The following is a 15,831-nucleotide window of genomic DNA, read 5'->3' on the forward strand; positions in this document are numbered from 1 at the left end:
TTGTCACTCAGATCGATCATTTTTTTTTGCTTTGTCCACGCTAGCTTGGACATTAACGTTTGTATCCATTGTATTGAAAAGTTTCCAACATTGCAAATTTTGATTGCCGCAGCCATTAGTCACTGGCACGGTTGCAGCTCGAATCTGATTTGTACATCCATCTGTGAAGAAAGAACCAAGGAGTAACTCGTTCGTAAGGGGACAAAATCCCAACAGGACCTTAACGTCATCCCAGACGAGATGATTCGAGGCGTTTTCCGTTGCATCAACTTTACCTGCAGTTTGCTGATTCCTTTGTTTTGTAAGTACAGTTCATTACGATCACTGCTCCAAAATCGCTATTACATTCAAGTGATGCTTGAACAGATGTTTTTGGTATGTTTATAAAATTATTTCGACCTAGATGTTAAACCAGAAAACGTCTTATGCAATACAATACATACTTAATTGACCACTTCCCATAGAAGCTTTTCAGGGCCAATAAACACAATCAGCAAAACAACAGAACGCAACAAAAACAACAACAACTGTTAAGAATCCCAACTGGCCGGAGGCAACCCAGTGGGGCAATTAACAGTTAGTGCGGCCGGGAAGTTGAACCAGGACTTCCATGAACAAATTCAACAAACCGTCAGAACGTGTATTGATCTCAAGGGAAGCACCCTAACCACTGGGCCGCAGTGCCTCCTCCTTAAATCTAGCATATTTGTGAATGTAGAATATTTGTGCAAAAACTAAAAAAACAAAAAAAAAAAAAAAAAAAAAAAAAAGAAAAGAAAAAAACGTTAGATGAAAAGGAGAAGATCTCTTTTAATTCTTTAATTTGAACACCTTTCAGTGCACAATTTTTGCGATTTGGGAAAACGTCCACTCAGAAGTAATACGCTTCGGAAACAACACAGAAACGTTCTTTTCACTTATAACCCAAAGTAAAATCGTTGTTGAATATGGTGCGATAAATTTCTGCCTTCGGAGGGAATATGATACAGATTTTATTTTCCTCGGCCGCTGTGACATGCTCTGAAACCTTGCTTTTATTCTGTGACACGCCCTGAAACTCTGCCTTTCTTTTCAGTTTTTGATTATTTACACGGATTAAAAATTAGCCGACAACCCAACGAAACCACCGTCGCTTTTATTGGATCTAACGTAACGTTGACATGGAATTTGATTCTTACGGCTACCGAAACGAAAAAGGAGTTGGAGGTGTGGTTCGGTACGTGGAATAAGGATTTTCACCACTTCGACTCAGCTTTAAAAATATTCACTCTGAAAGCAGATGGAACGATGCATGATGAGACAGTCAACAGCTCATTGGCATGGCGCTGGTTTTGGGCGGGTGATATTTCTCGAAATTATACTGTCGCTTACCAACTTACAAATGTTCAGCCCAGTGATGCAATAGATTACGGGATCTGGGTGCGCGTCGATCTTTTTCCTCCACCGACTGAGGAACGAGGACCGTATTATCTTGCAGTTAAGGTAAGGAACCCTTCTTGTTTAAGAAATAACTTTCTGTGATTATCAAATTAGTGTGTTGAAGAAACTCAAGCAGTTGCAAACAACCTCGAAAGAGATCCAATCTTGAAAGTCCCTTTTGAGCCTGGACATTTTATAATCTTCTCTGTACGCAAAATTGTGTACTTCAAATTTACCTTATACTTGTAGGTGAAAGGAACGCTTGATCCTTTTAATCTCCTTCATATGTAACTTTCTGGTTATGAATTCGCTGAAACTCCAAAAACACCCTCAAATTTTTCTGTTAATAGCTTCTCACATAATTTCGATTTGCTTTGACATGCTAGTTACTCCTCAAGGTGGTACAAAACGTGAAATGTTTGCAATTTTTTGTAAAAATACAAAAGACAGTCTCCATTGAAATGCCAAAAAAGCATTTAATGGCAAAGGTGGCAAAGGTGGCAAAGGGAAAACCGGTGATATTTCCATAGGAACAGAAATCCCAGGTGACGAAAATCAAATTTCGGAAACTCATTTTTTACACCTGGCGAAGTTCATATATGACGTTTGAAACATGCGAACAACAAGAGCCATTTTATTAGCATTTCACTTTCTGAATTATTAAATCTCCGTACAATCTTTTCTTATTTGTCACAAATATGTAATAGTCTCTAGATTTATAATGTATATATTGTTTATATTGCTTCACTCACAAACAAAACGCAACAATACTCAAATACATCAAGTAGAAAAGGGGGTAGAGGAAGCAAGGGAGAGAGAGGGCAAGGCATGAAGCAGTCCGTGATTTATATCAAAGCCAAGTATTGTTTTCGTAGTTTATTTTGTTCCATTTTTCCACAGGATCCTCCGCCTACGCCGACACCAGGTGACAGTATGGATTCCTTTTTTTTTTTAAACTTAACTTGTAGTCAAATCGGATAAAATCAGTAGAGACCTAAATATGGGGGAGTGAGGCCTAAACCACAGCATCCAGTTCTTGCAGGTCATTTGTACGCAGATTCACATCCCGGGAGGGTAGAGAAAAAAAAATCAAATAAAAAACTGCACTCTTAAGGCAGACACCTATTAGTCCAGGACTTTGAAACCTCCGAAGGAATACTGCTAGTTTATGCTTTAGAAATGTGATGATTTTGTGCCGGACAATGACATGGATGACTAAAACACTGTTTTAATTCTATATTCAGATCCTCGAAATATCACAATGGAAGTGGTGGAAGGTGACAAAGTAAACATCACTTGTCGCCTAGTCTTTGAAGGAACGCCAGTTGTTATTTGGTTGAAAGACGACATTCCCGTACAAACAGTACGTGACGTGGTCCTTGTCATTGAAAGTGTGAACAGATCTCAGTCAGGCAATTACGCATGCTTTTCAGTCAGCCATGATGAGAACAAGACGTCTGCGATCACTGCTGTCAATGTGTTGTGTGAGTACTTCCTCAAGTCAATCTTAAAAACAGATCAAAAGATCGGAAATGCCACGAATTAAATCCTTGCATCCCGCGTACTTTATGGGTGCAATTTAATTTGAAGAATTCCTCACTGGCATTCCAGTTCCATAGTGTATGTAGAAAACGACTTCGAAATTCGAAACATCGAGAAAATATCGCGAGGAGATCTGTCTCAACATACAATTAGTATTACTCGGTTACCCCATATATGACGAAATCATGATCCATTTTTAATTTTAACTGGATTCGATGTTGACAGGCTAAAAAAATTCGGTAATAAAGTCAGCTGAGCAACGACTGGAGTAACGCTGGAGTAACGCTGGAGAAAAAAAAGACAAAAAAGAAAACAAAAAAAAAACATAGAATCAAGTTGAGGTTGTTTTTCATAGTTTACAGGGAGGCCTTTTGCCTACACGGTGGCATACTAGGCTCCTTCAACAAATCTAATCGACCACTCCCCGTAGTGGTCCGGGTCTTGAAACCCAGGATCTCCAGGTTTCAAGGCGAGCGCCCTAACCACTGGGCTTCATGCACTACTTTCTGAACATAGTTACAAGTAAAACTTGTAAATAATGATTCACGTTGACATATTTTTGTTATCAAAACGAAACGACATCATCACTGTCAAATTTCATTGTGATAATCCTTACCCAAACCTGGAATTGGTTGTTACATTAATTCAAGACAAATAAAGGGGATTGTTCATCACTTGGGTTTGAAATACCAAGGAAGGTCTCTATGTTTCTTCAATTCGTTCAGCCTTTCACTTTCTTTAGCGCTGTAGTTTCGAGAAAATGACCAATTTACTTTCCAAAGCTTAACCCTAATGCCATAGCTCATTTTTTTTAATCCATAAAAAAAAAATAATAAATGAATAAATAAAAAAGAAAAAAAAAAGGAAATATCAAACGGTAAAAACGAACAATGAAAAAGATAAAATCCGACGTTTCGGACTAGTCATGACTTCGGTACCCAGGAAAAATCATGTCAGATAATGCAAATTACAGCATTTAAAGCGATTTCTTGCGCGAAGAATTAACAAAGGTGTGAAGATTATAAAAATACTCTTGCACGGATGTAGTCGAATTGCACCTTGAGATTTGGCTGTAAAGCTCTTATTCTCAAAATATCACAATGGAAGTGGTGGAAGGCGACAATGTAAACATCACTTGTCGTCTAGCCTTTGGCGGAACGCCAGTTGTTGTTTGGTTGAAAGACGACATTCCCGTACAAACAGTGCGTGACGTGGTCCTTGTCATTGAAAGTTTGAACAGATCTCAGTCAGGCAATTACGCATGCGTTTCAGTGAGCCATAACGAGAATCCCGCGATCCCTACGTTCAATCAATGTGTTGTGTGAGTACTTCTTCAAGTCAATCTTTAAAACACATCAAAAGATAGGAATGCGCAAAAAAATCCTTGCATCTCACGTACTTAATTTTGCAAGTTTTATCGGTATAATTTGATGAATTCCTCACTGGCATACCTGTCTCATGGTGAATCGAAGTTAGAAACTTCGAGAAAATATCATTTGACACACAAGTAGCATTAATCAGTCATTCTATCTATGACGAAATCAAGATCCATTTTAATCTTGACTAAATTGAGTGCTGGTGATCTAAGAAAATAGGGCATGACAATCAGCTGAACAACGATTTTGTGGGAAATAAGTGTAACGCTCGAGAGAAAAAAAGAAGCATAGTATCAAGTTGAGGTTGTTTTCCATAGTTCACAACGAGGCTTTTTGCCTGCCTGGTGGTTTTCTTCCTTCAACATACCTATCGACCACTCCCCACAGGGGCTTTTCAGCAGCGTTTCACTGGCAATGAAACGAAATCAATGAAACAACAGAAACAGAACAAGAACGTTTTGAGAGATGATCCCAGTTTGCCGGAGGCAAACAAGTTGGCTATTTTCAAGTGCAGCCCAGAAGTTGGTTAAATATCAAATTCAACCAGTTGTCCGGGTCTTGAACTTGGGATCTCCGGATCTCAAGACAAGCACCCTAACCACTGGGCCACATAAACTACCTCCTCAACATAGTTACCAATAAAACGCGCAATTTATGATTTACCTTGACTTAGGTTTTTTTCATCAAAACGAAACGACGTGATCAGCGTCAAATTTCATCGTGGCAATTCTTACCCAAACCTACAATTGGTTGAAACATAAATTCGACGCAAATTAAGGTGACTCAGTTCATCGACTGGGTTGGAGATGCCAAGGACGGTCTCTGTGTTTCTTGAATTCGTTCAGCCTTTCATTTTCTTTAGCCTTTTAGTTTCGAGAATGGGACAGTTTACTTTCCAAAGCATTTAACACTGATGCTTCGGTTCATGGTTCTTTGCAATTCATTAACAAATAATAGTGAAAAGAATGAACTATCAAAACAAGGAAACGATGCCTTCAGTCTTTGATTGTTAGATCAGTCTCGTTCAGTGCTTTCAATTGTTGAAAGATCCCAATGGAATACCCAATAAAATACCTATACTATTTTTTTTTTATAAGAATGTTGTCTGTCCTGCCCAGGTTAAATATTTTTATTTGTCTGCCGATTTTAGGCTAAGGATGCACTTGTGCATATTCTTAGATTTTAGCGTATGACATTTCGAGTTTAGAATGTATTTGGGATATCAATTACAATAGTTTGGTGTCTAGATCTGTATCGTGTTACATTGCGCACATGCTCCGTCGCTTCTCGTTGCAGCCAGCGAGGTTATGATGTCGTCGTGTCTCACGACACTTGGCCAATTTGGCTTTAAAAGGAACAATCCTTTACTCTTTGGAAAAAGTAAGAATTTTATACTGTTTAGTTAAAAACATTGAATTGTATTGTATTTACAAATTTGCACCACACAAAATTATATCCATTTCCAATCTCGAGCTCTGGTTTATTCTTAAAATAATCTTAAAATTTCGCAAATTTCAGCCTCGATATTCTCATAAATTAGATTATTATAAACTGAAACTGAAAAGAGTGTAATCCCAAAAATGCCACTTGGCGAAATGTTGGTTTCTTTGCTTTCTTTAAAGACCTTTCATGGTATAAAAAAATCCTTGGGTCTAAGTGAGGGGAGTCAAAATTTTCGTAGCTGTGGCTCTTTATCTATAGTTTCTCTGTCCTTTTTTTTTTTTTTTCAAGAATTTAATTAGATTCCATTCTTAATTTCGAGCGGAAGAGTTACCTTTTTTTCCAATTTCCACTTACTCAAAATGACAGGCCGAATTGAGAGTTGGCCATAACAGCGAAATTTAAGCGTTTGCGAAAGAGATCGATAGTTGTAATAGTATGAACTTTATTTAAGACTTTTCTAGTATGAACTTCATTTAAGACTTCTATATATCGCTAGGGAACTACAGTGTGTGATTGGGGAAACTGAACATAGAAATCACATCAATTTAATTCAAATTGATTATTTTTTAAGAAGAAGGGAAACTGACCAGGGTACTGGGGGAAAAAATCTCTCGAAGCTAAGTAGAGAACAGACAAACTCGACCCACTACGATGCCAAGTCGGGAAATCGAATCCGGGCCACATTGGTGGGAGGTGAGGCGCGTGTTCTCTGCACTGAGCCAACGCTACCTCCTAAGTTTAGCAAGTAAGAATTTCGCTTGATCATTAATTCTCCACCCAAATTAAGTTTCGGTATTAAACCGTCATCGTTTAACAAAGAGTAAATAACGTTGAATGTCATCTTTTCCAGATGCACCCAGCATACTTGCGTCACCCAAGACTGTCTCCTTAACTGTGAATAAGGGAACGAAGATAAGACTTAGGTGTGAGGCAGATGGAAATCCTAAACCACAGTTTGTTTGGCACAAGAACTCCGACATTATCAGCTCTGGTTTTATTAGTTCAGGGAATTCGAGTATTTTGACTCAGCATCATGCAGGTGAAGAAGAATTTGCTCACTTTGTGTGCACTGCGAAGAACAGAATAGGATGGGACGCATTGACATTCAACGTGCACCGTAAGTCAAAAAAGTTCACTGACAACACTAGAACAGACTGTAATCCCTAAAGTTACTTCTAGTTTTGGGCCTTACTATATGGAATATTATTTTTCAGTAAAAACCATGCACAAGTGAATGGTGTTTTCCGTGCATTCTCATTGGCTAGCTCGGAGATGAATACTTGCTATTCACCTCTGAGCAAACGGAGAAAAACAAAATGGCTTCCTGTTTCTCTACGGTGATCTGGGAGCAAATTAGTCAACTTGCGTGGTATACATTAAAACAATTAGTAATGATTCCAAGTTCGAGTGAGGCCTAACACTACTGTGAGGTTTTTTATACCCAATTATCCATCAGAGATTATTCACTTTCACCTCGGTGAATAAATGTTAATTGCTGAAGAATATTAATTTGAAATTATATCTCTTTCAAAAATGAGGCAATGCAATAATTGATATTCACAACGGCTCTCAATATGATTTTCTTTTTGAACACTAAACCGGCTATTCGAGCTATCGGTTTCCTGACGAAATAAAAAGCTTGTCATTTCAAGAACCAAAGACAAGTGATTTGCAATCTTTTCAATGGCCTTTGGTCCCGGTTTCACTTCGGATTCTAGTTTAGTCTTTGCTTGAACAGTTTTTGTTTTTCTCAACTTTTCTGAAAACGAGTTTTAGCTAGACTGTACCAGAGCTACAAGACAGTATTAAAAATTAAAAGAATTTGCCCTGTCATGTACGTCGTTAACCATATTTCATCAAACGACCAAAAATTCCTTCTTTTGGGCTCACCGTAGATGAGCCTATCTCAGGTGAGATGTTACACTGACCAATTCATGGCCAGCCAAGAGGTTTTAAACCCTGCAGGGACGCCCAGCTACCCGCCAAGAACCTTACTGTCTGCCATATGTGTTACAACAAACATGGAAAGAACACTCCTGGAACACCAGTCCAAATTTATTGTCGGCTAAGTTCAATCAACACATTTATTCCTAATTAGAGATAATAATAATAATAATAATAATAATAATAATAATAATAATAATAATAATAATAATGCCATCTCTCACCTATTTGATGATACGTATGTCTGCTTCAGATATGAGTAACGGTGTAAATGGAAGTGGAATCTTTGACGAAGGTGCCTCGCCCGGCAGGGTTGCTGGGGGACAGCAGCCAGCACCCGGTCGTTATCCTGCAACTGCTGCTTAAGAGAATGGACCGAGAAAGGGAAGGAGGAAATGGTGAGTCGAGGAGGACAGGGCGTTGATGGAATGCTATTTTAAGAGCATCCCGGAGAAAAGAGGGTACCGCCAGATAATGCTTAGGTTGTGGGATGAGAAAGGAATGGTAAATGTGCCCTAACAGAGACTTGCAGAACAGGCCCGTACTATCTTGAAAAGTAAATGGTTCACAACAGTTGAGTTAGAAGAGATCAAGAGGAACAAGCATTGTGTGTGACAGCTGTTGTAGAGGAAGCTAACACTGGTAGCGAGCATAAATTACCTGTCAAGCATGCAAAGGAGATGGACTCACAGACTGCGGAAGAAGCCCAGGTACGGGCTGAACTGTGTGATGAGGCACCTCGGCAAATTCCTGAAGACGAACGGGTGATTTGGAAAAGACTGAATGAAATCAGACTGAGTCAAGACCAAGACAAACTACCAGCTTTGAAGGGAACGCGAACGATAAGAGAGGACCTCCAGTTTGTAGAAGAAGTAGCTGCCCAAATACAAAGTAAAGACATCTCAGACACCAACAGGTTACTGTATGCCACTGCTGTAGCAGTGACTGAAAGACTGGGTATCAAACCTGGAAAGAATAAAGCAACCAAAGAACCATGGTGGAAAAGACGGCTACAAGGACAGGTTGATCAGCTGCGAAAAGACCTCAGCCGACTAGAGCAAGTCTGTAGAAATGAGTGCAGTAGGCCAAGAATCAGGAATCAGTTGTGGAGAAAGTACAAAATAGAAATCAAGGGGGTTGCAGTTGTGATTGAACAACTGAAATAGCGTGTCAGCTCAAAAGCTCATAAAATCAAGCGATACAATGATCGAATTTTGCAATACCAGCAGAACCGGATATTTGATGTTAACCAGAGACAGTTTTACAAAGAACTTGATGACCCACAGGGAAGTGACCAACCGACCCCTGATGCTAATGAGGCCAGAGAGTATTGGAGTAATATTTGTGACCGGAAAGTGGAACACAGAAGAGATGCTGGTTGGTGTAATGACCTAAAGGGAAAGACCCAGGTAAAAAAAACAAAATGATCTGACTATTGATATTGAAAAGCTACGAGCAATTGTAAGGAAGATCCCAAACTGGAAGGCTTGCGGCCCCGATAATGTACAAGGATTTTGGTTGAAGAGCATGAAGAAACTACATGAACGGATGGCGTTGCAGCTGCAAGAAATGCCTTGATGGCAGGGGCATTCCCGAATGGATGTCAAAGGGACGAACTGTTCTGCTGATCAAAGACAAGGCGAAAGGGAATGCTGTGGGAAACTACAGGCCAATAACATGGAAAGTACTCACAGGGATCATAGCAGAGGATTTGTACCAACATCTCCACCAGAGCTCATTGTTACCAGATGAGCAGAAAGGTTTTCGAAAGAAAAGCAGAGGAACAAAGGACCAACTGGTTATAGATAGAGCAATACAGTAACTTCGTGACTGCCAGCAGAGGAAAACCAACTTAGCAATGACTTGGATCGATTATAAGAAGGCTTATGATTCTGTCCCACATTCCTGGATATTGGAAACACTTGAGCTCGTAGGGGCTGCAGATAACATCAAACGGCTAATGAGGGAGAGCATGGAGTCCTGGAAAACATAACTAACGGCATGTGGTAAGGACCTTGGTGAAGTGTTCATCAGGAGAGGAATATTTCAGGGGGATTCCTTATCCCCTTTGTTATTTGTGATTGCAATGCTATCTCTCAGCAGTGTACTGAAAGAATCAGCAGCAGGCTACCAACTCAGTAGGAAAGAGGGCAAGATAACCCATCCACTGATTATGGACGACTTGAAATTATATGGAAGAAATGAGAAGGAAATAAACTCACTTGTACATACTGTCCAGGCGTTCAGCAATGACATTGGTATGGATTTTGGAATCGAGAAGTGCGCAATTATGGTAATGAAAAGAGGCAAGCTGGATAAGTCATAGGGTATAAGAATGCCTTATGGAATAATTATCTGAAGTATTGGAGATGATGTTGAAGGTTATAAATATCTGGGGATGTTGGAGGCCGATGACATTATGCATGACGAAGTGAAGAGAAGTATGAAGAAGGAGTATATTAGGAGAGTGAAGAAAACTTTGTCCTCAAAGCTAAATGCTGGTAATGTTATAATGGCTATTAACAGCTGGGCTGTATCTCTACTACGGTACAGTGGAGGGATTGTAAACTGGACAAAGAGTGAGCTTGCTGAATTGGATCGTAAGACCCGAAAACTATTAACCATCCATGCCGCTCCTCATCCCAGGTCCAACGTAAGGAGTCTGTACTTACCAAGAAGAGAAGGAGGGCGTGGAGTAATTAGTGTTGAAGACGCCTTCAATACTGAAGAAAGAAATATCAATATCTGCATCAGCCAGAGCCAGGAACGTTTGTTGAAAGCTGCATGGGAGAGGAAGAATGTCGATGAAATAAAAACACCAAAGGAGTAAAAGGAAAGGATAAAGAGGAAAAGAATTGAAGGCTGGTCTGAAAAGCAGCTGCATGGGCCGTTCAAGAGAGATACAGAGGACCTATCTTGTGTTTCCTAAAATTGGATAAGAACTAGTGAACTGAAGAAGGAGACAGAAGGGCTTATTTTTACCGCGCAAGACCAGACACTAAGAACAAACGTCGTAAAAGCCAGAATCGAAAACCAAAATGTATCATCTAAATGCAGAATGTGTGGAAGTCACGATGAAACTGTGCAGCATATTTTGTGCAGTTGCCCCAAGCTTGCGCAGATAGAATAAAAAGAATATAAAGAGAGACATGATGTTGTTGGGTGGGTCATACATTGGGAGTTGTGCAAGGAATATGGAGTTGAGTGCAGTGACAATTGGTATGGGCATTCACCGAAAAGCATAGAAGAGAATGAGGAAGTATGACTATTATGGGACTTTACCATCCAAACAGACCTTGAAATCCATCACAGGAGGCCAGACATTGTAATTCAGAAAAAAGAAGGCAAAGGAAAGAATCATTGTGGACATAGCTGTTCCCAGAGATAGCAACGTATTGCAAAAAGAAACTGAAAAGTATGAAAAGTACCAAGACCTGGCAAGAGAGACCAGGGAATCAAGGACAAGAGTGTTGCCAGTGGTAGTAGGTGTATTGGGTTCAGTGTCAAAGAAGCTGGCGGGCCACGTGGAGCAACTAGGAATTAAGGACCGAAAAAGAACGATGCAAAAGTCGGCTTTCCTCGGATCGGCATATATCCTCAGGAAAGTGCTGGAAGTCTGAGGTCTCGGGATATTTTCTCCAGGAAAAAACCCTGTGCTCAATTCTACATAACAATAATAATAATAGTAATATTAATAATAATAATAATAATAATAATAAAAATAAAAATAATAATAATAATAATAATAATAATAATAATATTAATAAGCTAGTCTTTGAGCTGGTCTTTGAGCTCCGCAGAATTACGCCCTAAAACGCTCTTGTAATTCGTTTTCTTGAACTGCCTCTCATCTTCATTGTAGTTAACATTACCTACAATCTACGACCCACTCAAAGTGTTTCAAGAAACGAAATTCGTTACAAAATGGGTGAGGACAGAATACACCATGGTATGACAAGATGGACGGAGCAAATGTGCATGGATTTATTAACTTCTAAAGATGAAGCTAAACAGCTATAAAACATCAGAAGAATGCCCTACTAATGAAAAAGGACGGAAAGATGGAACCATGAATTTAACTCTAAAGTTTTGGAAGGAGAAAGGATATGGAAACCTAGGAAAGACAGCACAAAATCTGAGGGATAAATTGGCGCATTTAGAAAGAATTTGCGAGGTGAACGCATTACGCATAACAAATGAGCTTCAAGAACAAAGAGAAACTACTGAACAAAGACCAAACAATAGAGAGCTAGCAGATGAAGAGCAAATGTGTCAATCAAACGAGCAACAACAAAGAATCGACTAGACAATCGAAGATCTTAATTGGATATCACAAATAACGCAGATGGCGAAGTGCACTTATGATGAAATTGTTCCTAGACACTGGAAATATGGATAAGCGAGACGTAAACATCTTCTTTAAAAATACCGCCTTCATCAAGAAAATAGATATAGATCGTATTCAATATGTTGCTAAAACGCTTATCACAGCAAAGCCATCAATCGATTCGCTACAATACCTATGGGAATACAATTGCGCCATCTATTCCGTTGTTAAAGCATGGAAATTAACCAACGCTAAAAAAAGGAACGAAGATAAACAACAGAATTTTGACGGAAAACCTCGATGGATGATTCGTATAGAAGGAAAAACGAACACTCTGCGAAAGCAAGTCTCTCAGATATGTGAGGAGCTGAAGAGAGTACGCGAGAACCGTCATCTAACGCCGAAAATGAAGAAAAACAGATCTTGGATGATAACAGAAATTAAAGGAAGAATTACCATCCCAAGCTTGACAATCCTAAAGGAAAGGAAAATCAACACCATTCGCGCCCTTAAAAAACAGAAAGAAAAAAGAAAGATTGCCCACAAACGATTCAAGATCAATCAGTGGTTCGATGTAGCCGAGGGTTCGTTTTATAGCCACCTAAATAACATCATAAAATCAACGGAACTGAACAAACATCCGCAGTTCATAAGTAAAGAAAAGATGCCTTCAGCTAACCAAGAATCCACAAGTAAAACAACAAGAGGGGATTTTGAGGAATTCTGGAGACCTATATGGGAGAACGCAAGTGAAGTACCTATCCAAGCAGAGTGGATAAAAAATGTTGAATCAGCTGTAAAACAATACATACGACAACCAAGTGAGCCTATAAGAATAATTGAAAAGGTGGTCACCGAAAGCATTAAAAACAAAAGAAATTGTTGTTCACTTGGTAAAGATAAAATTACCAACTTTTGGATAAAGAAGATGAAAAACTTCCATCAAGACATCGCAATAGCGCTGAACAAAATAGTCACAGACAAACAAGAGGTACCGATTTGGCTTACAACGGGAAGAAGTGTCATGGTCTCGAAGAAAGGTAACCCATCAGCTTCTGACTATCGACCAATAACTTGTTTAAACAGTCTATACAAGCTGATAACCTCAGTTATTGACCACCTTTTAGAAATACACGAAGATAAGAACAACTTGATGCAAATTGACCAAACAAGAGAAAAAGCTAAGTCTATGGGTTGCGTTGATAACCTCATAATTGATGAGATGATACTAGAAGATGCCCACTTCAATAAAAAAGAATCTGTCTTGTAGTTGGATCGATGTCAAGAAGGCATTCGATTCTGTTTCTCACGAATGGATCACCAAAGCACTCGAGATACATGGAGTTAACGCAGATCTCATCCATCTCATCAAAACTATTATGAAGACATGGAACATCAACCTCGAAGTAACTACCAACAAAGGCAATTAGATCATTGGTCAGATTAAAATAAAGAGAGGAATTCTGCAAGGGGATTCTTTTTGTGTGCGACTATTTACATTAACACTTAATCCTATTGCATGGTACCTGAGGAGTACAGAGGGATTTAAATTGTCCTCATGCCCAATGCCAAAAGATAACACATGTGCTTTTCGTTGATGACTTAAAAACTTACCATCGTTCTGAACAAAAAGCTGTGTCCGTTACAAGCAACCTAAAAAAGATGTTCACAGACATTGGACTGGAATGGGGGATAAACATCAAAACAGTCAACATCTAGAAGACAAAGTTATAGAAGAAGCCGCCAAGGAGTACGAGAACCGACTATGGGCTGTTTCGACTTCCCCACCGTCAGTCCCACGCAAGGTCCGCGCAACGAACATCAACGAATTGCCTATTTTACAATACTACATGTGGTCAACCGACTGGTGTCTTAACAACCTTAAGGAACTCGATAGATTAACACGACATGTAATCAATGAGTGCAGTGGAAAGCATAAGTATGAATCGACAAGATTATTGTATCTACCATCACAAGAAGGAGGAAAAGGATTGATTGAAATAGAGTCAGTGTACAAGAATACCAAGCTTAAAGTAGCCGATTACATAAATAACAGTGAAGATCCACACATTAAATTAGTCAAATCATTCCAAAACGAAAAAGAAAAGAGAAACTTGCGGTCAGTATTCAAAGATGGCGAAAGATATGCAGAAGAACTAGAACTCAATTGCTACTTTGAGGATGGCGCAGCAGTCTTGGAAGGCACTGGCAACGTAACAATACTGAACGAGAAAGAACCCAGGAAAATAAAGCAGATCATCCATAAAGCAAGTATGAAGAAACGCAAAAATGAAGTCATGAAACAGCCATGAATCGGAAAGTTTGTGACTCAACACTGGCAGGATCCAGAAGTATCAGCCCATTCATACGACATCTTTAGACAATGGAAAAATATCCCGGATATAGTCATGTCAGTAGATACAAGCATTAGACAGCAACTCCTTAACACAAAGATCTATAGATCACAAAAGTTACACCAACAAGTAGACGACGTGTCCTGCCGACTCTGTTTTAAAGATCAGGAGACAGTATCAGACGATCTGTGTGGCTGTTCTTACATAGCACAGTCACTGTTTACCATGCTTTACTGGAAAGATACAAATTTCAAGAATCCGAGTATTCTAGTCCGTGGTACAAGCAATCTTATCCGCAACCAAGCTAAGAGAATAACGAGGCAACGATCTTGTGGGACATACCCTGGAAATTGGAAAAAATGTCCAATGAATGGCGCAAATAGACCGGATATCAGTGTATTGGACAAAAAGAATAAAGAATGGATCATCATAGAAGGAAAAATATGCAACCCAGGAAAAATCACAATGAGAACTAAACAAAAGAAAGATAAATATATAGATTTAAAACTAGGTATTAAGAACTTATACCCAGGTCATAAAGTAAAGCTCATTACAGTAGTCTTTGATTTTCTCGCAGTTTACTACAAGGATCTTGAAGAAGAACTTACCAGCATATTGGATAACAACTTAGCAAAGACAACTATTGAACGCTCGCAAAAGTGGATTATCTCCCAAAACTGTGAAATAGTAAAAAGGTTTCTCTCATAAACTGATTTTGGTTAAAGCCGTTTATGGATGATAAAGATGTATATAGTATCTTATTTGCATTGTTTTTTAAATTTCTTTTTCTTTTTTATCGTTTATAAGGATCATTCTATGAATTTTGCTACTTTTATTTTTTAGTTTTACAATATTACACCGTAATTTGTTAGATTGACCATAGTCATAAGGTTTTATAGGATAGTAACATGAGCACCATGAGCCCAGGCCTACAGGCCCGCAAAGGTTGTAAAATCATTTGAGGATATTTTAATAAAGTCTCCAATAATAATAATGATAACAATAATAATAATAATAATAATAATAATAATAATAATAATAATAATAATAATAATAATAATAATAATAATAATAATAATGATAATAATAATAATAACAATAGTGGAGCTAGGCGCTCCAGGAGCACCATCATTGCGGAAATATGGTAACCCATTGATGCGCGAAATTTTGGTTTTATAGCTAATATATAGATTTAGCAAGGCTAAAAGCGGAGCTTCCTGGCTATATATTCTTACTGCCGGTAGGGTTAGTGAAAATAAAAAGTTTCGAATTGTCCGCGTTTTGATGTGTTCGGTTTCTGCTTGAAAATGAAATAATTTTCTTTGCTTTCTTCTGTAGAAAAATTCACTGACTAACTAGTGCATTCCACATTACATTTAAGCTAAAATCCGATATCGCATGAATCACGAAGCGATGAGTACGATAT

At 38.7% G+C, this 15,831-nt stretch overlaps 1 protein-coding gene across 1 annotated transcript in view; it reads left to right on the forward strand.

The window, feature by feature from the left end:
- Positions 1-15,831, forward strand: part of LOC137982919 (fibroblast growth factor receptor 1-like) — a 47,938-nt gene continuing 32,107 nt past the window's right edge. Inside the window, exons 1-5 of the mRNA XM_068830080.1 lie at positions 1-301; positions 1,076-1,482; positions 2,320-2,344; positions 2,664-2,903; positions 6,631-6,897. Of these exons, the coding sequence (XP_068686181.1) occupies positions 241-301; positions 1,076-1,482; positions 2,320-2,344; positions 2,664-2,903; positions 6,631-6,897 (1,000 nt within the window). The 5' untranslated portion in view covers positions 1-240. The remainder of the gene's footprint in view (positions 302-1,075; positions 1,483-2,319; positions 2,345-2,663; positions 2,904-6,630; positions 6,898-15,831) is intronic.

Source organism: Montipora foliosa, chromosome 13 (genome assembly GCF_036669935.1).
Source record: "Montipora foliosa isolate CH-2021 chromosome 13, ASM3666993v2, whole genome shotgun sequence".
NCBI lineage: Eukaryota > Metazoa > Cnidaria > Anthozoa > Scleractinia > Acroporidae > Montipora > Montipora foliosa.